The sequence below is a fragment of the Pollicipes pollicipes genome, unplaced genomic scaffold (genome assembly GCF_011947565.3).
Source record: "Pollicipes pollicipes isolate AB1234 unplaced genomic scaffold, Ppol_2.1 Scaffold_6138;HRSCAF=7277_pilon_pilon_pilon, whole genome shotgun sequence".
NCBI lineage: Eukaryota > Metazoa > Arthropoda > Thecostraca > Pollicipedomorpha > Pollicipedidae > Pollicipes > Pollicipes pollicipes.
In genome coordinates, this window is record NW_023596818.1 from 37668423 (window position 1) to 37695514 (window position 27092).

The 27092-nt window shown below is 66.4% G+C and overlaps 1 protein-coding gene across 1 annotated transcript; it reads right to left on the minus strand.

Annotated features, from left to right (window-relative positions):
• Positions 1 to 41: 41 nt before the first annotated feature.
• Positions 42 to 27092, minus strand: LOC119105655 (putative E3 ubiquitin-protein ligase HERC1; the record flags this gene model as incomplete). Its single annotated transcript, XM_037229115.1, has 35 exons — positions 42 to 814; positions 1636 to 1722; positions 2050 to 2203; positions 2624 to 2757; positions 3198 to 3350; positions 3875 to 4065; positions 5201 to 5408; positions 5974 to 6114; positions 6444 to 6563; positions 7762 to 7989; positions 8326 to 8514; positions 9081 to 9239; positions 9672 to 9794; positions 10859 to 11014; positions 11543 to 11724; positions 12193 to 12394; positions 12898 to 13091; positions 14051 to 14152; positions 14612 to 14740; positions 15425 to 15461; positions 16072 to 16217; positions 16605 to 16796; positions 17329 to 17494; positions 17833 to 17960; positions 18609 to 18638; positions 19019 to 19221; positions 19661 to 19827; positions 20307 to 20312; positions 21294 to 21307; positions 22939 to 23080; positions 24345 to 24392; positions 24756 to 24904; positions 25113 to 25193; positions 26453 to 26545; positions 27005 to 27092. Coding segments are annotated over 35 exons (4662 nt in total), but the record flags the coding sequence as incomplete, so codon positions are not given.

Here is a 27092-nt window from a genome sequence, read left to right on the forward strand (position 1 = left end):
TCGTGCTGTGTTGGTGGTTTACACTGCCGGTGTTATTTAAAGTATATTTTCGGGGGCCTAGCCCAAAATATCATTCATGCAATAATTCTGGATCGCAGTCGTTTGCAATTTCAATGGACGAATTACCACTTAAACACCAATGAAGATAACAAACGCAGGCGTTATAAACTAAAGTCACGTCAACACGCTCACGTTATTCACACCAACAGGCTGAAGTCGCTTAACAACACGGAACGATGCAATTTGTTTAAAAAACGCGTCCATTTGAAAACATTATCAGCGTGAACATGCGTACAAATAGTGGTCGCATTAACTTCGCAACGCAAATTGAACTCATTTCGTAGCAATGAAGAGCTCTGTGATCAAGTCAAGTGAAAGAGAGCTGCCATTTCGTAACCAGGATGCGAGATGTCTAGCAATAAGCGTCTGTAAAACAAGTATCACGATCACGCCTGTATCTGCGAACAATATACGGGCTGTGGGGGCGCACGGGATGGCAGTTAGCGCACGCCCGGTCTTAACCACAGCACAAAGCACAGTTCCCGGCGAACACCAAGAAATCGCAATTTTGCAGCTCACAAATCTCACACATCGGCACGATGACTTTTGAGTGCTGAATTTCCCTGCGAGAATCGCGATGCCACGCTGGGCCGGCCGGAGTGCTGCCATCTATTACTGGCGCAGCGCAGTTCAGCTACATGATCTCGTCGTCAGACATCGTGCCGCCGTCCGTGTTTCTCGCCAACATGTAGCTATCCATGTCGATGAACCGACAGTTGTTGATGGCGTAGCGAAGCCGCTCCGCGAGCATCTCCTGCAACGCCAGCCACACGGTCAGGACACACAGGGGTGGTGCTGGCAGCACTGCCGCATGGTCAGGACACACCGGGGTGGTGCTGGCAGCACTGCCGCATGGTCAGGACACACAGGGGTGGTGCCGGCAGCACTGCCGCACGGTCAGGACACACCGGGGTGGTGCTGGCAGCACTGCCGCATGGTCAGGACACACAGGGGTGGTGCTGGCAGCACTGCCGCACGGTCAGGACACACCGGGGTGGTGCTGGCAGCACTGCCGCATGGTCAGGACACACAGGGGTGGTGCTGGCAGCACTGCCGCACGGTCAGGACACACCGGGGTGGTGCTGGCAGCACTGCCGCATGGTCAGGACACAGAGGGGTGGTGCTGGCAGCACTGCCGCATGGTCAGGACACACGGGTGGTGCTGGCAGCACTGCCGCATGGTCAGGACACAGGGGTGGTGCTGGCAGCACTGCCGCATGGTCAGGACACACAGGGGTGGTGCTGGCAGCACTGCCGCACGGTCAGACACCGGGGTGGTGCTGGCAGCACTGCCGCACGGTCAGGACACACAGGGGTGGTGCTGGCAGCACTGCCGCATGGTCAGGACACACAGGGGTGGTGCTGGCAGCGCTGCCGCACGGTCAGGCCACACAGGGGTGGTGCTGGCAGCACTGCCGCACGGACAGACACCGGGGTGGCGCTGGCACGCGCTGACATCTGCGGCTGGCAAGTGGGGGCCCACGTGCCCAAAGCGGATAGAGCGGTCGCTGGCGACACCGCTGCGCAGCGCCGGACCATGACGCGGCCGGACCGCGCGCGGGCCGCTCCACTCACCTGACTAGAGTACTGGGGAAGCCTGAGCTGAAAGAAGCAGGTCTGCGCCGTCGGCAGCCCGTCCGTGGGCTTGTCCACCTTCATCACCTGCCAGTGGCGCGGCACGCTCAGCACGGTCACAGCATCGCTGACAGGGCGGCGCTAAACGGGCAGGGCGAGGTCGGCCCACCCGCCGGCTGGTCGTCAGACGATTCACGGCATAACCATCCGTGCATGATGCTGACATCTCCATAGAGCCGCCGGCTGACTGAGATAACCGCATAACGCGCTGTTGACACGCTATGGTTTTAACAGCATTACCGCGTGCACGGCACGTCGCGCACCTCCTAATTCCGACACGTGCCTGACTGCGGGAGTGACGCCAGGTCACAAGTCCCGCCAAAGTCGCTCCGCCCACAGCCGCGCCACGCCCACCTGGAAGCGCTGCGAGAGGTCGGCCAGGTTGGCTGGCAGACGGGAGCGGCCCGACACGAACCGCATGAACAGCACGCGCTCCGAGTCGGTGAAGCTCTCCAGCACGGCCCAGAGCCAGCGCGCCAGCTGATGCTGTTCGTCCAGCTCCCGATACCTGGCCGGGCGAGAGACGGCCGGTGACTTGGGCCCGATGAACACTGACACGGACGTCAATGGCGCTTCCTTAATGCTCATCGCGGAGAGGGTGCAGACGCAAGCCAAGGAGGTATTCAGGGACAGCAGTTGTGGTCAGGAATGCGAGCCCCTTGAATTTTAGAGACGTCCGTCAGCGCGACCGTCCCGGAAATGTCGAGGAAGTCCCTTCTTCCCTCCCTCCCGCCATCCCTCCCTCCTCCTTCGACCTCCCGATCTCCCTCATTTGTAATTTGCCCAGTGGTAATAATTCAAACATCTGAAGTTTTCCAAGTTGATCATATGGGGAGGGCGTAATTGAGGTCATATCGCCGTGTCGCAGGCAAGCCGTCTGATCACGCAGACAACAGCCGATGCGGACAGCGGCGGCGGCGGCGCCCACCTAACGATCGTCTTGAGCAGCGGCACCGAGATGGTGGGCAGGCCGCAGACCAGCTGCTCCAGGTGCTGGGCCGTGATGAGCGACAGCAGCGGCACCGGCACCACCCCGGCCATGCCGTCCCGCACGGCCGCCACCTGCCGAGACCACACGGCACGGTCAGACGACAGGGACGCCGGGCCAGGCACGGCGCCCTCCACAGACGGCAGGCGGCTCGACGGGTTCGTCCCAGGCAGACCGGACGCGGCGGACTCCGGTGAAGCATCCGGTGAAGGCAAAGCACAATTACCCGCAGTGTTAGATGCCACGTACACAAGTATCAACACTATTTACATGCCGTGTTGCCCTGTGCTGTGTTTCAGGTAGTCATTAGTGAGGTTTTGTTTGACTTGAAGTTATGTTCGCTTGCTCTATCGCTTCTGTTACGTGAGTGTGCTCTGTCCAATATCGTGCACCTAGTTCAACTTCATTGCTTTATGGAGCTTTCTGCAGCGTCACGTCGCGAGGTGGGATGAAGGCCGGCTCCGCCGCCTCAGCCGACCGGCGGCGGCGCGCGCCGCAGCTCGGTGTCGCCCACCTGGAGGTCCATCTCGTGCAGCCGGTAGCGCACCGCCTGCCGGACGTACTCCAGCCGGGTGGCGGCGGTGACCCGCAGCGTGCGGCCGCCGGCCACCACCGGCACCAGGCGGCCCGTGCAGGACGGCGCCTCGAACGTGTCCACTGGCAGCACCTGTCAACGGAGAGGCGGCCACTCAGGCGGAGCGGGCGCTCTCGAGGCCGGAGCTTCAGAGGCGAGCCGGACCCGCACAGGGCCGCAGCAGGCCCTCTCGAGACCGGAGCTTCAGAGGCGAGCCGGACCCGCACAGGGCCGGAGCGGGCCCTCTCGAGGCCGGAGCTTCACAGAGACGAGCCGGACCCGCACATGGCCGCAGCGGGCCCTCTCGAGGCCAGTGCTTCAAAGAGGCGAGCCGGACCCGCACAGGGCCGGAGCAGGGCAGGCGTTCATAGGAGCGAACTAAACCTACAGAGGGCAGGGCCAGGCGACAGCAGACGGGACTGGGCCGGCGGAGCGAGTCACATGCTCATATCAGCAGCAGGGCCTAGGGCTGGACCTGACCATCACGGGGACGGACAGTATCAGACCCTTCCGGTACCGGAACCGGCCTGGTGTGGCGTCTCCGTGACCACCATTTCACCTCGTGCAGCATCCCCCGTCACCAGTAACCAACGTTTCCCCCGTGACTCTGGCCTCACCTCGTGCAGCGTCTCCTCGGGTATGTCAGCGCTCAGTTCGCGGACGTAACGCAGGCTCTGCGTGAAGAGAGAGTCTGTTTCCTCCAGGTCGTCCAGACTCAGGTTCATGTTGGCCAGCAGCTTCCAGACGAACGGCGCCAGCGGCACGGCCAGTGGCTTCTTGGTGCGGATGGCCACGCCCAGCAGGATCCCTGCCGCACAGCGGACCTCAGCTCAGGCGGGCTTCACCAGCGGCCACTACATTGTGGGGTCGAAGCGAGCCGAATGTCGCGTTTCGGCCTCCATGCATACATAAGGCGACAGCATTGCGATGCTCGCGATTGCACCAGTGGCACGATTTGCAGCACGATCAGAAACGAGCGTGTACAAGCGGCATTCTGGGCCAGGGTGCTACAGTTCCCCGGCGTCGTGGTCAGCGCGCCGGCTGCGGTCTCACGACCAGCGGCTGACGCTCGAGAGGGCTCGAACAGCGTCAACACGCGTGCCGGGCCTCCACCTTCAGGGTACGCGCACTTCCTTACACGGAGGGGAGGGTCTGGCACAGGAGACCGTATCAACGCAGCGGTGCGTAGCGAGCACAGTAGCTGGCAGAGCGTGCGTGTTTTGGAGCGCGCCATCGACCGGCATCTCCCGATCACTGCGAATTCGTCTGCTGCTCATCAGCCCGCTCCGGCCCGCGGTCCGCGCCAGCCCGCGATCCTCCCCGGCCCGCGGTCCTCCCCGGCCCGCGGTCCGCCCCAGCCCGTGGCCCGTCCCGGCCCGCGGCCCGTCCCGGCCCGCGGTACGCCCCAGCCCGTGGCCCTCCCCGGCCCGCGGTCCACCCCAGCCCGCGGCCCGCCCCGGCCTGCGGTACGCCCCAGCCCGTGGCCCGTCCCGGCCCGCGGTCCGCCCCAGCCCGCGGCCCTCCCCGGCCCGCGGTCCACCCCAGCCCGCGGCCCGTCCCGGCCCGCGGTACGCCCCAGCCCGTGGCCCGTCCCGGCCCGCGGTCCGCCCAAGCCCGCGGCCCTCCCCGGCCCGCGGTCCACCCCAGCCCGCGGCCCGCCCCGGCCTGCGGTCCGCCCCAGCCCGCGGCCCGTCCCGGCCTGCGGTCCGCCCCAGCCCGCGGCCCGCCCCGGCCTGCGGTCCGCCCCAGCCCGCGGCCCGTCCCGGCCCGCGGTCCGCCCAGGCCAGCGGTCCGCCCCAGCCCCCGGTCCGCCTCAGCCCGTCGGCGGCCCGACGGCGCCCGAGGCCGGTCGCCTCCGTCTGCCGCTCCCCAGCCCGTCCCGGCCCGCGGTCCGCCCCAACCCGCCGGCGGGGTCCGACGGCGCCCGAGGCCGCCCGCCTCACCGAGGAACTTGAACAGACTGAGCTGGTGGGGCGCCGTCAGCTCTGGGTTGAGCAGAAACCGGTCACGGTGGCAGCCGGTGTCGGCCACGGCGTTCGGCGTCGGCACCAGCAGCGGCACCGCACCCGACGTCAGCTCGACGCACATCTCCGTGATGGTGTCGTCGAACACGCCGCCCGCGTCGTCCGCGCCCTCCCCAATCAGCTTCACCTGGGGACGGGAGAAAGCCGAGGATCAGACGGAGACAAAGCGCACCGCCCCGCGGACCTTTCGCCGGGTCCGGAACCGAGTGGCCAGTCGCATCACATGGAGTCAGGCCGCCAGCAGCACATCGGCGGCTGTCCGTCGGTCCGCCAGTGTGTCAGCAGCCCGGTCAATGAGGTCCGGCCGCCAAACCGGCGACAGGTCGACCCAGCCTTCTTCTGGAAGCGGCAATCCACTCGTCGCGCACTGCTAGGTCGTCACAGCTTCAGTCGCGCGCAGTGACTATCCCCCCATCCAGCTGCACCACCGCAGAACACACGTAGCATGACGCGTCAGTCCCGGGCGGACGCGTGATCATCCGACGCCAGTCTGTCCGCCTGGACCTCAGACCCCGCCCATGGCTCTCAGCCGCCCGGCCGCTGGCACCGGCGACAGACAGCTCATGTGCCGCCGCAAGGCCCCGCCCGGGTCACCGACACCACCACAGCCCGACGGGCCCGGGCCCGCCAGCCCCGGAGGCAGGAGCGCAGTCGGGCCGGTCGCCGCGACGCCGTGTCGGCCGGCGGCTCACCTTCCAGGCGCGGCTAGGCAGCCGGAGCTCGGCCGGCCGCAGACGCACCACCTGGCGCGCGATCTGCAGGAAGATGGGCTTGCAGACGCGGCTGCGCACCGCCAGCCGCTTGACCGTGATCTGCGGGCCGTAGTTCTTGCCCTGCCGGGCGACGCGCCACGTCAGCTGAGGACAGTCGGACACGGCACCGCAGAGAAGACCCGGCGCTGCGCGCTGCGCCACGCACCGAGCTGTCCTCCATCTGGGCGTTTGAAGCATGCTAAAAACTGTGAAATGTAGGGCAACAGAGCAGTTCAGCGCGACATCCCGATAGAAGTCCTGCAGTTCTACCGCTAAAAACCGAACCTTTACAAAAGCAAGCGGACAAACACACCGCCCGTAGCCAAACACAAGCCTCCCGCGGTTGATGTGCTGGCGCTGGCTGCAGACCGGCCCCGCGCGTGGCGCCCGCCACCAGCGCCGCTCCGTACCTGGACCATGGTCCTGCCCAGACTGCGCACCAGCGGCAGGGTGTAGACGCGCGGCGCCAGCAGCGGCCGCAGCTCGGCCGATGTCACCGCCGACAGGCCCGGCGTCAGCTGGTCACTCGGCTGCCCGACACACGGCCACACCCAGGTCACATGGCTGCCCGACACATGACCACACCCAGGTCACTCGGCTGCCCGACACACGGCCACACCCAGGTCACACGGCTGCCCGACACAGGGCCGCACCAAGGTCACACGGCTCCCCGACACACGGCCACACCCAGGTCACTTGGCTGCCCGACACACGGCCACACCCAGGTCACTCGGCTGCCCGACACGCGGCCACACCCAGGTCACTCGGCTGCCCAACACACGGCCACACCCGGGTCACACGGCTGCCCGACACACGGCCACACCCAAGTCACACGGCTGCCCGACACACGGCTACACCCAGGTCACACGGCTGCCCGACACACGGCCACACCCAGGTTACGCGGCTAAGCCAGCATATGGCCACACCAGGTCACACGGCTAGGCCAGGCACCGCTATTCAAAATACACCACTGTGGCCGCTGGTGCCGGTCAGGTTACACGTCTGTGGCCGGCTGGGTCCGATCCGGTGCCGGATTCAGGTTCATGTTCGGTACCTGGTTCGGGTTCGGTGTCTGGTTCGGGTTCGAAGCCTGGCCTGGGTTCGGGGCCTGACTCGTGTTAGGTGCCTGGTTCGGGTTCCGCGCCTGGTTCGGGTTCGGTGCCTGGTTCGGGTTCGGTACCCGGTTCGGGCTCCATGCCTGGTTATGGTTCGGTGCCTGGTTCGAGCTTGGTGTCTAGTTCGGGTTCGGTGCCGGGTCCGGGCTCAGGGCCCGGTTCGGGTTCGGGTTCGGGGCCTGGTTCGGGTCCGGTGCCTGCTTTAGGGCGGGGCCTGGTTTGGGTTCGGTGTCTAGTTCGGGTTCCGTGCCGGGTCCGGGTTCAGGACCCGGTTCGAGTTCAGTGCCCGATTCGGGTTCGATGTCCGTTTCAGTGCGGGGTCGGCTGGTCACACGGCTGAGACGGTAGAGCCCATGACGAACCGGCAGGTCGCAAAAGGTCAGCATCTCAGCCGGTCCGCTTGGTTCACCGAAGGTCACGTCAACAAACCACCGAGCAGCGACGCGCACCGGGTCTCACGGGGATCCAACCCCCCCCCCCCCCCCGCCCCCAGTCAGCGGATCACGGACGTCGCCAGCGTTTGCAGCCGGCGGTATGGGCTGGGTGGAGCGCGGTCGCGAGGCCCGGGTCTCCGGGCCGGCGCGCGCCGACGCCGCCCCGCGGCGGGCCTCACCTGCTGTATGAGCGGCAGCAGCCGCCAGCTGGCGTACACCAGGTCCGAGTAGCGGTGCAGCAGGAGGAGGCGGCGACGCAGCGCCGCCGGCGCCAGGCCCTGCAGCCGGCCGAACTGGGGCGGCACGGCCGCCGGCACGCCCAAGCTGGGGCCGCACGAGACACCCGGACAGCGGCGGCTGCCGGCCGGCGCCGTCCACGCGGCGCTGTGGCACCGGCCGGCGGAGATCTGACAGGGGAAGTGGGGGGAGGGGGCGTCAGCACAGGTCAGGGCGGTACCAGCCGGCAGGGGCCTGATAGGTGGAGGGGGCAATCATTATGGTACCGGCCGGACGGCACCCGGCCCTCCGAAAGCGCATAGGTTGGGGCGATTCGGTACAGAAGACGCGCGTGCCACAAGGTAAGGCATTACTTTTGCATGCGGCTGGAACGATCTAAGCACTCTACGGCCCGCAGTTACGAGAGCGACCCATTTAGTACCTTAAATGAGGCCCTTCATTACTATAACTGTCGATTTCCTGCACTACAACGACGGCGAGTGGCGGCGGCCGGCCTGCCTGCTGACCTGTCGGACGAGCTTGCCGCTGAGCGCGGTCACCAGCTGCGGCTCGCGCACGCCGGCCGTGTGACCCAGCCCCAGCTGACCGTCGTTGTTGGTGCCCCATGCGAACACGTCACCCTCGGCCGTCAGCACCAGGGTGTGTTCGGCGCCCACTGCCACGTCCACCAGTACGCGGTCCCGCAGAGCGACCACCTGCCGGTCGGACACACGCTGGGTACCGACCGTGCCCGCCACACATACCGCGTCATCGGACTGCGAGGAATGGTCCTCAGACTCTGCGAGGAGTGGTCCTCAGACTCTGCGAGGAATGGTCCCCAAACGCTGCGAGGAATAGTCCTCAGACTATGTGAGGAATGATCCTTAAACGCTGCGAGGAATGGTCCTCAGACGCTGCGAAGAATGGTCCCCAAACGCTGTGAGGAACAGTCTTCAGACTGCCAGGAACGGTCCTCAGACTCAGCGAAGAATAGTCCTCAGACTGTGCAAGAAGTGGTCCTCAGACCTTGCGGGTTAAGACGTTACCTAAGCCTGCCCACTTTCAGTTTCTCCGAGAGATGGCGGTAACTGCCGGAGCCAGGTGTGAGGCAGACCGGGTAACAGTGCTCCACTAAGGCCCGGTGTCAGGCTCAGCTCGCGTCTGCTTGACACGGCGTTATGGGCTGCAGCCGGCCGTCATAGCTGGCCGCCCGCTCGCGAGATGTCGTTACGTGCTGCGGCCGGCCGTCATGGTTGGCCGCCTGCCCGCGAGATGTCGTTACCTGCTGCGGCCGCGTGTGGCCGCGCAGCCTGCAGTCGGGCTGGCCGATGAGCCGATCAATGCCGCAGCTGTACAGCTGACCGGCCTGGGTCAGGAACACGGAGAACTGGCTGCCGCACAGCACCTTCTTGACGCCCAGCCCAGACAGCGCATCCACCAGCTGACCGATGCCACAAACACTGGTGTCAGAGGTGGGATCCGAACCACCAGCGAACGGATGCGACACACACTGACGTCAGAGGTGGGATCTCGACCATGGGGGCACAAGCTAACACTGGCGATAGAGCCGAACTGGGCCTCCGCTGGCGGGGACAACACTGGTGCTACAGTAGAGGCTCCACAGAGACGACAGACGGACAGGCGCTGGTGTCAGGCAAGCAGCACCGTCGGCAGCTGCCCAACAGCCACGGATCATACCACACATGGCAATGTCGGGTACTCTATCCTGTATCAGTCCCGGGTGCATAGCGCATCACTGAAATGTGTTGAGGCGATGCACGCAACGCGATCCCTACACATGGCCCTCGACAGACGAAACCGAGACGGCCTAAGCGCACGCTGTCTGCAGCTGCGCCAGCCGTCAGTGCCGCACCTGCGGGGTGGGCTTGGAGGCGGTGCTGCCCAGGCCCAGCTTGCCGTGGTCGCCGTCGCCGAACGACCAGACGCTGGCGCCGTCGGCCGACACAGCGAGCGTGTGGTTCAGGCCGCAGGCCACCTGGCGGCCGAGCCGAGCCGTCAGGCAGGCCCCGAGGTGCGGCGGGGTGCCGTCCCACCGGCCACGAGCGGGGCGGGGACCGGCGGCAGGGTCCCGTCCCACCGGTCACGAGCGGGGCGGGGACCGGCGGCAGGGTCCCGTCCCACCGGTCACGAGCGGGGCGGGGACCGGCGGCAGGGTCCCGTCCCACCGGTCACGAGCGGGGCGGGGACCGGCGGCAGGGTCCCGTCCCACCGGTCACGAGCGGGGCGGGGACCGGCGGCAGGGTCCCGTCCCACCGGTCACGAGCGGGGCGGGGACCGGCGGCAGGGTCCCGTCCCACCGGTCACGAGCGGGGCGGGGACCGGCGGCAGGGTCCCGTCCCACCGGTCACGAGCGGGGCGGGGACGGCGGCAGGGGTGGGCCTCAAATGCGCAGGGGAGGAGCAGCACACGTGGCGCCGGGAGTCCACATAGCAGATCTCCCGAACGGGAGACACTGCTGAGTGGTGTACGCGCTGCAAAGAAGCTTATCTGAGGAAAAGCTGGTCATCCTGCGCAGAAATCGAACACAAACAGAGAATGAACTGAGCACAAGTTAAACGCTGAACACAAACTCATCAAAAGAAGACGTAGGTCGCGTGCAGTCGCCAGTCAGAAGTAGTGGCTTTCGAGGCCGCTAACACCCACTCGAGGCCCAAGCGTCTGATGTTGATCTCTCAAAGGGCCCCTCTGACCCGTATACAATGCGGAGACCGGGCTGGAGAAGATGGACGCCACCCACCTGATTCCGATGCTCACTTCCAGGGGCCTAACCAGCTCACTTTCACATCGCTTTTCACCTGAATCGCGGACTCCGTCTTCTGAGTCCTACCCACTACCCAACATGTGATTTCGTCTCCCGCGGGTCAGCTGGACCAAAGCCCACCATGGACCCATCTCACCTCAGCCCCCCCCCCTCCCCAACACTCACACACCAGAGATCCACCCGGCTCAGTGCCCTCCAAGCAACTACCTGACATCGCCCCAGGCGCCTCGGAACGCCCCCCCCCCCCTCCCCCCTTCCCCCACCAGCCGGCAGCGCACCTGGCCGACCCGCTTGCCCTCCAGGGCGGTGACGCGCTCGGGCAGCTTCTTGTTGTCGGTGCTGCCCAGGCCGAGCCGGCCGTAGTCGCCGTTGCCGAACGTGAACAGCTGACCGTCCACGGTCACCACGGCCGAGTGCTTGAAGCCGCACGCCACCTGGCGGCCGGCGCTGGCGTTAGCGGCGCGCACGCCGGCCGCGGGCGCCCCTCACTCGGCCGCGGCGCTCAGTGGCGTACAATATGGGTATATATAACAGGTGAGCCAAATACACAGCGCCACTGAACCTTGATGCGACTGACCCAAGCACTTCTCTGAATCAGTCACTGACAGCGAGTGTGAGGTGACGGGCCTCCCCTCCCCTACACCTCGTACCAGGCGTCTCACTCGATGTCTCGGGGTGATCAGCGTCAGGGCCACCCGTGTCCGTGGCCACGTTACGACGGTCATCCAGGTCGTCGGTGAGGCTTCACGGCGCATTCGACAGCAGCTCAAGGCTACATGGCAATGCCCGCCTGCCACTCTGGCCGGACGGGTAGACAACCGAGGAATGAAACCTCGCGAGCATCAACGCCGCGCGCGGGAGCCAAGCTCAGCTCATCATGCTAAGCCCGACAGGGTGGCGCCTGCAGCTCTGCCACCTTCCTTGTGGCGGCCTCGTCCGCCGCCGCCGTGCGCGTCACCCACCTGGACCACCTCCTCGCCCTGCAGGGCCTCGATCTGGCGGGGCCGCCGCTGCCGGTCCGAGTTGCCGTGTCCCAGCTTGCCGTAGTCGCCGTCGCCCCAGGAGAATACCTCTCCAGACTCGGCCAGCGCCAGCGAGTGGCCGTCGGAGCCGACCGACGTCGACAGCTGCACGATCACGAACCCTGCCCGGCACGGCCGCCCAGCTGTGACGGACACTGGGCCAGGCGGACGGCGCTGCCGCTGGCGCAGCCTACCTTGAGGTGATGGTCACCAGGAACCGACGGTGGAGTGACTCCTAGGTCCACGAGGATGACTTTTTGCGTCGCCAAATATGAAGAGTACGATTCGTGTTCAATAACTCAGCTGAGTCATGCTCCACAAAAACAAAAACAAAATGTTACCCGGACATGTCTAAACATGCTATGGGCTGATTATACGTGATGTACCTCAGTCTTGTGGTAACATATTACATTTACCATTACTAAGCTCATGGCTTCACCTAATTTAAACAATGCCTCACCCAAACAAAACAGCCTATCACAGATGCCGAGTTTCAACACCCCGCCTTACCAAACCCTGCCCTCACCTAACCCTGCTACCGTTTGTCACACACGTGCCGCCGCCCCGCCCGTCCCGTCGCGCCGTCTCACCCTGCAGCCCGCTAACCACGGTGAGCACGTGCAGGTCGTCACTGTTGCCCTGGCCCAAGCGGCCGTAGCTGCCCTCGCCGCACGCCAGCACCGTGCCGTTGGCCTGGATCACGAACGTGCAGTTCTGGCCGCACACCACCGTCTGCGCCAGGCCAAACGAGTCGGCGCGCGTCGGCGAGAAGCTCGACCGGCTCTCGCCCAGCTGAAACGGAGGCGGCGGCGCTGACGGCGGCGGGCTGGACGGCGCCGGCCGGCCGGTTCACGCATGCTGGCGGCACCCGCCACACAAGAGAGCGACATCTTGCAGAAGGGGCCAGGCGACGTTACTGAGGCCTGAACAATGACGGGGATGCACTGCCTATAAACACACGACTTGGTGCAGGTAGTAGTGTTGGTAGTGGTGCTGGTGGTGTTGGGCCTAATTGACGTTCCGAGCTCCATGCACGTCTCCAGCCCGCACTGCCACGTCGTCTGAACTTCGGAGTCCTACCAAAGACACAGCCCGTGTCCCACCGGTTCCACGCGACAGACCAGTGCCTCGTCTGCGCGTGCTGGTGAGAGTTCCTCAGGAAGAGCCCACGCCCAATCTAACCTATAAACAGACCGGACGCCTGTCTGCCCGCAGAGGCCGGAGGCCCACGGAGGGAGGGGGACCCCGGGGCGACTCAAGCCTCGCCTGCGGCCGGGTCAGAGCGGGAGGCTCACCTGTCCGTGTCGGCCGGAGCCCCAGAGGTAGGCGCTACAGCCGCCGCCCAGCTGCCAGTCGTGCGGGTGCAGCGTGGCCCAGGTCATCAGCTCGCCGTCCTGCGCCACACTCCAGCGGCTGTTGTCGGCCGCCGGCGGATCCGACGAGTCGTCCTCGTCCTCGTCCTCCTCCTCCGACTCATCGTCGTCAGACTCTGAACCAGGCAATCGGCCGCCCGGTCACATCACAACCCGCTCTCAGTTGAGGAACGCGACGCTCGTCGTAGCGCGCCCCTTTATGAAGCGCCAGCGCCTGCAGCTGCCATACCAGACCTCATGGATCGTGGTACAACCGGGGTTTGAACTCCCACCGTGGAATTTTCACGGCCCAGGCCACCGCTGGTCTCGCCGTGCGGACAAGACCATGACGAGAGCGGGGGCTGGCCGCGACCGCAAACCGACGGACATGCCGTGCGGACAGGACCGTGACGAGAGCAGGGGCTGGCCACGACCGCAAACCGATGGACATACCGTGCGGACAGGACCATGGCGAGGCAGGTGCTGGCGTCGCCACGGCCGTAAACCGGTGGACATGCCGTCGACCGACACATCTCCGAGGGAATGTGCTATGCCGTGAGCATCTCGTGCCCATGAATTTCTGACGAGAAGAGACAGCCTCCGACTGTAACCCGTGTTTAATGGGGAAAACCTCGCCCTGCCGGATCAGTAGGCCCACGCGACGGGCTCACGCGCTGCCACCTCAGCAGCAAGCTTGCCGGTCGGCGGCCGGAGCGGCTAACTCACCCTCGGCGGGCAGGAAGACGTCGGCAGAGCGGCATGCCGCCTCAGCAGGCAGCTGCCGTCGGCCGGCGGCGGCTAACTCACCCTTGGCGGGCGAGGAAGGACGTCGGCAGCGGCTGCCGCCTCAGCAGCAGCTGCCGTCGGCGGCCGGCGGCGGCTAACTCACCCTCGGCGGGCAGGAAGGACGCCGGCAGCGGCTGCCGCCTCAGCAGCAGCTGCCGTCGGCGGCCGGCGGCGGCTAACTCACCCTCGGCGGGCAAGAAGGACGCCGGCAGCGGCTGCCGTCGGCGGCCGGCGGCGGCTAACTCGCCCTCGGCGGGCAAGAAGGACGCCGGCAGCGGCTGCCGTCGGCGGCCGGTGGCGGCTAACTCACCCTCGGCGGGCAGGAAGGACGCCGGCAGCGGCTGCCGGGTCAGCAGGGCCTGCGCCACGTGCGCCGCCCGGCAGTAGTTGAGCAGCCACGTCCACTCCGGCACTGTCGGGCGCCGAGGGCACCGGCCGTCAGCACAGGGCGGTGGCTCCGACGGCGACTGTCACACAGCCTGCGACCTCCGGCCGGAGCGACTGCGCGGACAGGCCGACCGGGCACCGAACTTCTGACCAGACGGCACAGCGTCCGCTTCAGACGGGGTCCAAGGGTCTTGTACCAAACCGTGAAGGGCCCGTGACACCGATTGGAAGGGGAAGCCATACGGCGTTGTGATGTTTCGAGTAACCGTCACATACGGGCGTCTCGGAGACGCTCGAGCCCTGCCCAGCCGGACCCCGTCCAGACAGCTGGAGGGCACCCCTCGGAGACGCTCGAGCCCTGCCCAGCCGGACCCCGTCCAGACAGCTGGAGGGCATCCCTCGGAGACGCTCGAGCCCTGCCCAGATGGAGCCCGTCCAGCCAGCTGGAGGGCACCCCTCAGAGTCGCGCCGCCGCCACACTGACCTCTCTGCTGCTGGGAGCCGTAGGCCGGCACCGGCTGGTAGCAGAGCACGCGGTCCAGCCGCAGTCCCAGCGCCAGCGAGGCCAGCGCCTGCAGGTAGCCGCTGTGCACCAGCTGGTCGCCGGTCATCACTGGAGCAGGCGGCACAGCACGCTGTCACGGCTGCGGACGCCTCCGGCGCTGGCCGACGCACACACGCGGCCGCAGACACGCACCGAAACGCGGACACCGCCCATCGCGGTCAGCGGCTACAAAACTCCGATCATCACTGACGTATCTACACCTCTGCTGGCCACGAGCGAAAAGGGTGCCACCATCAACCAAAACTCACGTGCACCGCTGTCCATGAACTGATCACGGAAGCGCCAGTGCAACACGTGAACACTTGTCAGCGGTCACAGAAACATTCATCTCATCTTCCCCGTACCCCTAGAGATAACGCTAAATGCCAGAAAATGGTGGACTCGGCCAAACGCGTTATCATTCAGTTAACACTCTGCAGCAACGTGAAATATGGAGATTTCATACTAGAGAAGCTCCTTCTCCAAGCTAAGAGCCTTCACGGAAAACGCGATTAAGGACACATGCAGGGATTGGCATACTACGTGAGCCACCCACTACCTGGTATCCGTCAAACTAAACCAACGGTAGTGAAACAAAGGGCAGAACGCGCACACACGTCCAGCCTGGTGCACAGCCTATCCGACGCTCCGAGAAGGCGACGAGCCGTGTTCAGCGGCCCCACCCGACTCCGCGCGCCCCAGCGCCGCCCCTTGGCGCCGTCAGGAGGCCGGCGTCGGCTCCGCCGCACCCACCAGTGGGCTTCTCGAAGGTGTACTGCTGCGCCACCAGCTGCGGCAGCAGCACTAGCAGCAGCCGCAGGCACGGCATCTGGTGCAGGCCGACCACGCCGCGCGACAGCAGCGCCGCCCTGGCGGTGGCCAGCGGCTGCAGCCGTCGCAGCTCGGCCTCCTCGGCGCTCAGCGTGATCAGGTCCTGTGCAGAGACGGGGCGCGGCCCGCCGTCAGGGCACCGGCCGACACGCAGCGGGGATGAGCAGTTCAGTGCGTCAAAAATCCCTAATGACGTCGGTGAGTGTGGTCAAGCCCTACAGAGACAAGGGGCTGTGATCAGGTATCGAAGAGGCAGCGAGCATACGAACACGTCCTGCGTATGTCTCAGCGGGGTCCGTTGGGGACGGGTCGGCGAAAGCCGCGCGATAAGTGATTTCGTGACTACTGCTCCCGCTCGTGCGACGGCGGAAGAGAGGCGGATTGCGCGCCGCAACAGTCTACACCCCGTCCGTGGTCCGCGTCTCTCACTGCCAAACAGCTACCCTGTCCGCGGGAGCGGTACCGAGGCGGCCGGCAACGGGCCCGGCGGCGGCGCGCCAGCCGTCCAGGCGTCGCGCGGCGCCCCGCGGCGCCTGACGCCCCTCCCCCCTCCCACCCAATCAGCTGACCTTGGAGCGCGCAAAGGTGGCGGCCAGGTTGTAGCCGTCGGTCCAGGTGAGGGAGTGGACGCCACCGGCGCCGACGCGCGTCTGCAGCAGCGCACCGTCCACCAGCGACCACACGTTCACCAGGCCGATCATGCCCTTGAAGCAGCCTGCGGCGGCGGAGGCGGCGGCGCCAGGCGTCAGGTGACGGTCGGGGGGCCTCGCTGCACGCCGGCACCACGGGACGGCACGCCGCACGCGGAGGCCCCGCCGGCGGAGCCCCGTCCGCACGCCGATTCGACCGACCGTCAGTTGAGGTCAGAACAGCGCGGAAGCCAGCATGGCGGCCAGCGTGCAACACACTGCGTGTCCCGCATCCAGACACGGCCCGTGGTGCGGAGCAGGCCCCGCAGCGGCCCACGCATCAGTCTCCTCCGACTGCAGCCAGCCGACGCGCCCTCACCCGAGGCGTGCTCCCGCCCCCGCTGCCGGGGCCCTCACGCCTCCCTGGCGACTCCTAGCTGTCCAGCGGCGGGCTGCTCGCCCCGGCGGCTCACCTGTGGCCATGTACAGGCCGGTCGGGTGCAGCGCCAGCGCCGTCACCGGGTAGCTTGGATGGCCGTGTAGCGTGAGCACGTGCCGCACCGTCCAGTGGCCGCCGCCGGTGGTGGGCGACATCGCCCAGAGCGAGCTGACGCCGTCCACGCCGCCCGCCAGCAGCACCTCCACGCCGCGCATGGCCGGCGAGCCTGCCGACCGGCGCCGCGTATGAGACAGACCGGCGGCGGCGGCCGACGATCAGCGCGCGTCCACAGCGTGACGCCCGCCCGCGGAGAGGCACGGCCGGAAGACTGGCTCCACCCGACCCGTGCGGCCCCACCGCACCGGCACGTCGCGCGGCGCTCGGGCACACTGGAGGCCGAGGTCAGACTGCTGTCGCTCCCCACCCGGGCTCGGTTCAGAGGAGTCGCACGGCGGGGGACGTGAGCCACGTTTCACCCGGTCAGGCGGCTAGCTTCGCAAGCAGGCGCATCACGGCCAGTTCGTCGCCCGCGTACAACACGTGCAGCGCGCCACCGATGGTGGCGCCAGGATGTAGCCAGTGTAGCCGACGGTCGGCACACTACCCAGCCACATAACGACGTCTCACTGACACCGGCAGTCGCAAGAACAAGGGTAGCTGCGCAATGGGTCACAAACTCAGGGCGACATAACAGCGCTGGGTGGTCACTTTCGTCCGCCTCCACCACGGCGCGCCTGAACCGCAACCGCGCTTCGTACCGGGCTTCTGCCAGCAGAGTGTAAGCGGCGGCGCCTCCAGCGGCAGCGGCTCCATCATCTCCCACTTGCGGCCGCCCGCCAGCACGTACATGTTGACGTACGCCTGGTCAGCAGCGGCGGCGAGCAGTAGGGCCGAATCAGACAGCGCCAGGCTGGACAGCAGGCCCTGTAGCAGGCGGGACCGCGAGGTCAGGCAGCGACGCGTCATCGGGTGTCACTGAGCTGCGCCACACCCGGGCAACGGCGCGGTACTTGTTCAGCTGCGTATGACCAGCTGACGTCCGTCTTCTAATGGCTGCGTACCAACGAACTGGCCCTGCTATCTGACCGGCTGACTGACTTCTAGCGTGCTGACGGACTCCTGTCCACACAAACTCTTCACTACCGGGCTAACAAACTCGCGACTCCAGTCTGCTACATGATTGACAGAGCACTGCTAGACCATTGACTGGCTGCTGCCACCTCTGTGACCGCGGCGAGAGACGGCTTCCGCCGTCCACTGACCATGGCCACGCCACGGATCGTGACGGTGTCCCCGCTCGGGCTGACCGAGGCCAGCTGCACCGAGCCGTCCGCGAAGCCGACCGCGAAGCGCCGCTCGCGGTACATCCAGCTGATGTGCGTCACCGACACTGCGGCGGCGGCGGCGGCGAGACCGTCAGCCGGCGGCCGGCGCCACGCACGCGGTGGGGACACGTGTCATATGCCACACTCGCCACGGTCGCGCAGCGTCGGGTCAGCGAGGCACAGAAGCACACCAACAGGAGCATAAATGGCAAGGCGACCAGCTCATGTTACACGACGCCTCAAAGCAACAGCGCCGTACGGTCATCTCCCGCTTAGCCGCATGGTCCGTCACCCATTATCTCCCAGATCCGTTACCCGCTGCATGCCAGCCTCATTACGACATTAAAATTCACACTCTTGCAACGCAAGGCTGTCGGTCTGTCGGTCTGTCGGCCCAACAGCGGCAATCGACGCGAGCACACGGGCTCTCGCAGTGGTTTTGCCACAACTCCCACTTTAGCTCCGGGCCGCCCTCTCCCGCGTGAGCCGGCCTTCCCGGCGGGGCGGCCGCGGCGCGCGCTCACCCTGTCTCCTGCCGCAGTGCTGGAGCTCGGTGCGATCGAACTCGACGTCGGCGGTCGCGTCGGCCGGCGCCCGGCGGACCGTCACCAGCGCCAGCCGGCCGTCGGCGCGGCCCAGCAGCAGCGCCGGCCGGCCCTGGAAGTTGGGCATGTCGGTGGCCGGCTCCGGCCAAGCCAGCGCCGTGATCCAGCCGGCCTCCTCCGAGATGAACAGCTGTGCATCTGGCGACGGGACGGGGCCGGCGTCACGGAACAGGCCGGTGTCAACGCCCGGGCAAGGCGCGGCGGTAATGGCCAGCAGCAACAGACCAGACACGGCGCAGATTCTGCGGACCTCACGCAGGACATGCGTGACCAGCTCGACTACTTCGCCTACTCGGCGAAGCAGGCACAGCACAGATGCTGTCGAAGAGCCAGCAACAGCACCGCGAGCCAACAGACCGAGCTCCGCGCGAACAGCCGCGGGTATGACGCAGCACCGACCTCGGCGTGGCAGCGGACACCGACCATATCCTCAGACCACACAGGCCAGACCCAACTCGACGACAACCTCCAGCGCCTCACCAGAACAGAGAACGTCACCGAAGCCGGCGTCCACTCACCGGGCACTGTCCACACGTTGAGCGTGCTCTCCATGCACACGGCCACCAGCGCGCCGGCGTCGCCCCAGCACAGGTGGCCCAGCACCGGGTTCTGCAGCTCGGCGCCGTACACGCTCGGCGAGAGGTGGAACACCAGCGTCTGCTCCAGCACCGGCGCGCCGGCGGCACCCAGTGACCACAGCCGCACCGTGCCGTCACAGCCGCTACGGCCAGGCCGGGGGCGACGCGTCACACGGGCAGCCGGTCGTCCGACCGGCAGGCGGCGAGGGGCACACGGCGCAGGCGCCAGCGCCAGCGCTAATGCGGTGTGACAGGGCGGAGTGACGCGTGTGATCTGGTATTCTCGCATGCCTGGTGACGCTTCACTGTCTTTCACAGATCGACGTCGGGCCGTGCGAGCGGACGTCGATGCCACAGCGGAGCCGGATCCATCGCACAACACGAGCAGGAGCCACAACCGCACGCGGCTTCCATCACGCGACAGCGTTTTGACTATCTGGAGCGAACAACACAGACACCCGAGCAGCCTTCGTTGAACTTACAACACACTACGTACACCTGGCGTGGTCCGTATACCAAGCCTACATCGGACAGAACCGGCCCGTTACGTCATCACACCGGGCGCGAGGGGCGTCCACTGACCAGGTGGCTAGCCGGCTCCGGCGCGGGCTCCAGCACAGCTGGGTCACGCGGCCGTCGTGCGCCTGCGACTGGTGCGAGCGCAGCCGAGGCATGCAGCCGCCCAGGTCGCAGAGCGCCTCCCGCTCCGGCGACGGCAGCGGCGACTGGCACACGGCCAGACAGCGCACCTGGCGGCCAGGCGGGCGGTCAGCGGCCGGCGCCGAACACTGGCCAGACGTCCGAGCCAACCGCATAGGCGGAGATCACCGGCACGGACGGATAGGCACTGATTAGGAACTGCTTAGTACACCAGGTACAGCGTGCGGGTCTGCACTGCTTGGCGCGCCAGGTGCAAAGAGACGGAGCACGGAGGACATAGGCACTGCGACACCAGGTGTAGCTGCAGGGGCCTGCAATGCTAATAACACCGAGGGATCAGGTACCGGGAGCAGCAGACACGGCTCGTGAGTGCGCCAGACCCGCCTGCGCCGGCCGACGCTGCCGGAGTGGCGCGCCGCCACGCTCACCAGCTGCTGCGTGGCCCAGGTGCGGAGCGGCGCCGCCGCGCGCACCGACAGCACGCAGGCGCTGAGGGCGTCGGCCAGCTGACTGAGAGGCTCGGCGGCCGGGCCGGCGGCGGCCGGCGACGGCGGCGGGGACTTCTGACCACCGCCTGACGGGGCGAACACAGAGTCAGACGCGACGCTGCGGACGCACGGCACTGGAGCGACGCGATCAGCTCCGCACCGACCGGGCCGGCGGCGGCGGTGACGTCACGGTGACGTCACGATCGGAAACGGCCCCCCCAGCCCAATACGGCCAGCGCTGGGCAGACCACACGCTTCTCAGGGATGTGTGTTTAACGCTTGTGGGCGGTTCTGGCCATTCACATCGGATGAAGGGCCGATGACTGACGTCTCTCAAGCCGTTGGCGCGGGTATAATCAGCTACCTGCACGCCGCGCTGGGCCACCCCAGCCGGCTTTGTCACCCATACACCCTGGCAGTGGAGCCAGCACCCGCCCTGGCAGTGGAGCCAGCACCCACCCTGGCAGTGGAGGACAGTGCCGCCGGTGAGCAGCTCCACCAGCGTCTGCGTCACAGTCAGGCTGGTGGCGGCGGCGCCGGCGCTGGGCGGGGCCACGGCCGCCGCCAGCAGGTCCTGCGTGCACAGCCGCACCAGCACCTCTGCGGCACCCTCGCCGGCGGCGGCCAGCGCGCCCACGGCTCGGCTGAGGGCGCGGACGCCGGCGCTGGCCGGCGGCGGCGCACCCTCGGTCGCCGCCTGGACGCGGCCGGCGGCGGCCAGGCACATCAGTCGCACCAGCAGCTGCACGTCGCCGAGCCCGACGGCCGACAGCGTCTCGGCCAGATGACGGCCGCTGCCGCTGGAACCAGGCACAGTCAGCACCTGCGCGGAGCCGACGGAGCGCGGCGCCGCAGACGCGGGGCGAGGTCGGAGGCAGCGGGCAGCGTTCGCACGGCCTCCGGTAGCATGTCAGGTTTGAGAACAACGCGACAAGTCGTATCAAGGTGACCAGGAGACGCGAGAGAAAAACGAACCGCACCAGAGCGTCTCCAAACTGAACCGCACCGGCGGAGGCGACCGCCACCACCACCACACACGCATACCCTGCCCTTCCCGACCCACTCACCTGGAGGCCACGTACTGCACCACCCGCATGACAGCGGCGCGGCAAAGCAGGACGCGGCCGGCGCGCGCCACCTGGCGCAGCGCCGCCGCCCGGTCGCCGGCGGCCGTCAGCAGAGCGGCCTGCTCGCCGAGCGCGCGGTGCCGGCCGGCCGGCGGCTCGGCCGGCTCGGCGGCCGGCTCGCCCGTCACCGGTTGTACGCAGCCGGCGCCCAGCGCGTCCGGCTCGGCGAAGCCCACCGGCTCTGGCCGCTGCCGCTCCGACGCCAGGAACGGCGTCAGCTGCGCCAGCAGGTCGGCCGAGGAGCCGGCCGCCGCCGCCGCCGGCTGCGGCGACGGCGACTCTGCGGCGCGGCGCGGACCGCGTCACGGTCAGGTCACACGGACGTCACAGGACAGCGGCACAGTCGCAGCCACGAGTTCCACATGTGTCACGAACCTACGATCCCATCTGCCATCTTCGCTTGCGGTGGAAGGAAGCCACGGCACTCTGTGATCTTGTTGTTGTTCAGCACTCTGTGATCAATTTGTTTCAATTCTCTACTACCCCGCGCAGCCCAAATAGCCAGAGTAAGCTTTAAACCCAACCGCTCCACCTGAATAAAATAAAAAGAGCCCCGTTGATAGATCGCGCCAGTCCACCTGGCCAAATTCCGCACATAACCCGATGCTCTACCGATCTTCCGCTCTTGCTCACATGGCCTATGTCCCCACCCCGCCCCTCCTCCAGTGACCTACCGTCCCCCGCTCCTGCCCGTGACCTACCGTCTCCGCCCTCCCCTGGTGACCTACTGCCCCCCCCCCCCCCCCAGTGACCTACCACCTCCAGCCCCTGCCCCGTTGACTTATCGTCCCCCGCCCCTCCCCCCAGTGACCTACAATCTTACGCCCCTGCCCTGGTGACTTCCCGTCCCCGCCCCTCCCCCAGTGACCTGCCATACCCGCCTCCACCCCGGTGACCTACCGCCCCTGCCCCGCCCCGGTGCCCTACCACCTCCCGCCCCCGCCCCAGTGACCTACCGTCCGACTCGGCGGCGCAGCTGGTGAGCAGGTCGCTGGCGGCCGTCTCGGCGGTCGGTTTGGCGGCGCTGCTGACGCTGCGGCTCGAGTTCCGCCGGCCGACGGCCGTGGGCGGCGCGTACCGCTCTGCGCAGCCGTCGCACAACACGTAGCTGGGACCGGCCGCGCCGCCCGGCTGACAGGAGTTGGCTGCGGACGCGGCACGGCACGCTCAGGACGGAGGCGAGGGGACAGCAAGCGAGACAAGCGCTCCGAACGCGCCGGGCAGCTGAGGAAGGCGTAGGAGCAAGGCGACCGGGGCGGAGACGGCGATCGGGAAGGGCTTCTCTTTCGTATGTCGAACTAATAAATGTGAATTTGCGTTTTTTCACACGACAGTTTCTCAATTCAACGCAAGACCACAAGGTGAAAATATCGCGAGGGGAGAACCAGCGCCCAACACAAAACTACGAATCATCCGCAGCCTTTGGCAAGCACACCGCTGTTTGCACCATTTTACGCGACACGTGTTCTCTGTCTGCTCACATGCGGATTCTCGCTCCACTGCAAACCCCAGACCACACCGGCACCGTCGCCCGGCGCCGGCGGCCGCCTGCCGCCGGCGCGAGCCAGCGCCGCCCGAGCCGTACCGAGCAGGGCGCCGCAGCGAGAGCTCCGCCAGGGCCGCGAGCAGCCCGGGTGGGTGGAGCGCTGGTGACGCGCCAGGTCGAACACGAGCGCGCTGCACACCTCGCACAGCTCTAGCGCCGCCTCGTCAGAGTCCGACTGCGTCTGCCGAGCGACAGCGCGCGGCGGCGCGTGAGCGAGACACGGGCGGGCGGCGCGTGAGCGAGACACGGGCCGGGAGACGTGACGTCGTAAAGACATGACGTTATGGGCATGTGGCGGACGTGACAGACCTGACGGTACACATGACGTTACAGAAACTGACCCCACATGCGGGGCATGGGGGCAAGGCGTAATTCTTTAATACAGTCTGTTCCTTGGAGCGCACAAGTAGACTGCACCATGTAGCGTGCGTGGTCTGACATAAACTACGTAGCGTTGAAATAACGACTCGGAATCGATTTCCATGCAACTTCTAGATGCCAATAATTAGCCAGCAAAACTTCACGCACGTGAGGGGGGCAGCGTTAAGTGTGTGTTCGCGCATCTCCTCACAGATGTGACGAAAGGTTGACGTCTTAAGTTGCCAGTAGCCCTGGGCACCCGAGGCTGACTCGGCCTGCAGAAAGAGGTCTGCATCCGCAGCAGATATGCGCACAAGCTGCAATACTAGCATCTAGTCAGCTTCACCGCAGCGTACTATACGACTACCGAGACACCGCTACATCGTTCACGCCTCATTATAATGCAGCTTTCTCTGCCAGCCTGTTGTGCTAGTTGACATAGTGTATATCGCTCTATGTTTGGCTCATCCCCGACCCATTACAACCTACCACGCTTGCGCCGGCCTGCAGAACAATCCTCTGGTACCACGAAACTGACAGAGCACAGCTCCCTCTCAACCAGATATGTGTTCTAGCTTCCCACACATAAGGTACAGCCACGTGTTTGCCCTCCAACCTGCTTTTATAGAAAACAGAAAAATCGCCAAGCCCATGCGTCACCGGACCCAGGCCCATCTGGCCCAGGTCCATCTAGCCCAGGCCGGCTGACCCAGACCCATCTAACCCAGGTCCATCCGACCGAGGCCGATCTGACTCAGGCCTATCTGACCCAGGTCGGCCTTCAAACACCAGTCTGCCACCCAAAGGGCTGGTTGGGAGTCTTCCCCGCGCTCACCAGCAGCTACCCGGCTACCGGGTGTGTACGCGCCTGAATGACGCCACGTCACCCCCTGCCTTCCGCCGGCTCCCTTCCTCCCGGACGTCCTTCCTCCCCCCCCCCCTCCCCCAGCCACGTGAGGTCAACCGACGCACCCGGCCGATGCGCGGAGCCTTCAGCGGCCGCACGCGCTACACTCACCGGGTGTGCGGGCCGCCATGCGGCGTCACAGCGTCGGCTCTCCCTACCGCCACGGAGCAGCACTCACCCGATGTCCGAGCCCCTCGGCGGCGGCCCGCTCCACCAGCACCTCCAGCTCGTCGGCGGTGTCGACCAGGCAGCGCGAGTCGGACGAGCGGCGCCGCGGCGTCCAGAGCGGGCCGCGCCGGCCGCGGCCGCCCGACCAGGCGGCGCCGGCCGGCCGGCCGCACAGGCAGGAGCCGGCCGCGCAGAACAGGCACGCTGGCCGACCGGAGCGGCGTGAGAGCGGCACGGGCGGTACACAGGGGGGCGGCGAGGCGAGGCTCTAGCCCACACCGGCGCGTCCACACTCGGCCACGGCTGGCGTGGAGCGTGCTCGGCGCCCACTAGCGATGTACGCTACACTACACTACACTACACTAGCGGCGCGGCGTGTTTGGCGCCCGCCGACGGGCCGCGGGCGGCGCCGCCCACTCACTGCCGACAGCAGATCGGTCGGCTCCGTCGGCGACAGGCCGCCGCTGCCACTGTGGCACTCGCACAGGTAGGGCCAGGAGGTGGGCGGGCTCGGCGACCAGTCCCAGTGCGTGTCGGCGCCGCAGGAGGGCGGCGCGCGCCCGGCACTGGCTGCGTGGCAGTCCGCGACCGCCCACCAGGCGCCCGTTAGTGACGAGCGCGTATGCGACGGTGGCGACCGCGACGGCGATGAGATGAGATGGGGGTGGGTTTGGGGTAGAGAAGCGGGAGCTAGGAACAAGCAGGCGGACTTTGGACGTGGTTGAACCGTGGACACGAGGTGACCGACACTGCCCGGAGCGTAACAGCCGCGTCTCACCTTGGGATGAGGCGCTGCTCTGATTGTCGCTCCGGTGGGACATGCCACGGGCCCTGGCCAGGTACTCGAACGGCGAACAGTCTGAAGCGATCGCGCCAGTCACGTGACGGCGAGCGCGAGCAACTGCACACCATCTGTAGGCTCATGACAGCTGTGGCCAAGTTCTGGCACAAGCCGGGTCACTGCCCAATCAGCGATCACAAAGCACGCCGCCGTCAGCTGCGGTCAGGACATCCATTCTCCACAGCTCTCGAAGCCTACCATACCGAGCCGGCGTTCAAACGCCGAAGGGCACTGGGCCGATGCTGAGAGATGGACGGGTGCTTCGCGTACCGACGCACAGCGCCCCAAGAACCAGTGAACGGGAAGCCAGAGCACGCCTCAACACGCAGCCGACACATCGTCATGTAAATGTCACCAGACGAGGATTCGAACATTTACCAGCAATGCAACATAGCCATCTATTCGCCTTTAACCCTCCCCCCCCCCCCCAGTTCCAGCAGAGCGGTGCCAGACCTGTAGACGAGGAGCCGGGCGACGGGCCCAGGAATGAGCGAATGTCGGCGTACGGCCGCGCCCGCTGGCTGCGGAACGTGCTGCGCTGGCCGTCCTGGGCCGCCTCCTCCGCGCCGTCAGCCTGCCGGCCGGGGCGCCGCGTCACCGCCGGCTGCGTCATCGGCCGTCTCCGGCTGACGTGTGCACCCTCAGCCATCACAGGCGGGGCCGGACCGCGCCAGCGACCGACTGCTGCTGGCCAGACCTACCAGGGCACGGTACAGCCAGACGCGCCCCAGACGACAGCGGTGGGCGCTTCACACGGAGTGCGGCCCTCAGTGAACGGTGTAATCAATGATGTTCTTTCCACCCCATACAAATAATTGTTTCATTCCACACATACACGCGCACATACACGCCCAGATGAATCATATGAGAAACAATTCGGAGCCCCACTACTGTGGTAGCCTCGACTATAAGATTAACATATGCGCCCATCACAAAACAGGTCATAAACGTCGTAATTATTCCATTTACGACAAGCTCGATGACAACAGCCTTCAACTCGGCAAAAAATTATCGGTTGGCGAGCGGCATACATTTCCATCAAAAACGTCCCACGTCAAGTGCGTAAAGGGTGGAAATCACCTCAGACCCCTGGACACCCCCCTCCCCCCCTCGCCCATTCAGCGGCGCAGTCTCGCCACACCGCTCGTCCCCTTCTGTGCACTCAGCGCACAATCTCCCCGCCCCCCGTGCAGCCCCTCCCAGCGCGGCCCGGGCCGGGCGGAGCCGTACCGCGGCGGCGGCCGGTGGCGGCGGCAGCGGCGGCGCAGCCTCGGCGCGCGTCATCGCCGTTACGTCGTCGATGGACGGGTGCTCGAGCATCCACGAGGCCAGCTGGTTCACGGCGTGCGCCGACATGTCGCCGGTGCGGCCTGCGCGGAGTCAGAGTCAGCGTCAGAGTCAGAGTCAGACGGTCGACACGCCACGCCTGACCGCTTCCAAAATGAGCGGCGGAGAGCCTCGGCACGGCGACGTAACAGAATAACTTATGTACCGAACCGTGGCCTTTCATGCCCGAAAATAGCCTACAAAACCAAGGACTGACTCTCCCCTCGCTGACACCAAACGGTATACCGAACACGCACTGCTACTTTAAACCGTCCCGCTGGTGAACGGCGGCTGATAGTCCCCGTGGCTTCAGTTGGCGTCCCTTCCATTCACGACAGAGAAACAAGCACGGCTTGATCTCGACACCGCCCACTTTTGCGGCACGACTCCACACGGGGAGCTGACCGCCGACGCCCCGGCCGACTCACACAGCACGCCGATCGGCCGACTCACACAGCACGCCGATCGGCCCACTCACACAGCACGCCGATCAGCCGACTCACCCAGCACGCTGATCGCCCGTTGTATGTGCCGCAGCGAGAAGCCCATCTCGAGCAGCGGCAGCGCCACGGGCGGCGGCGGCGGCGACGG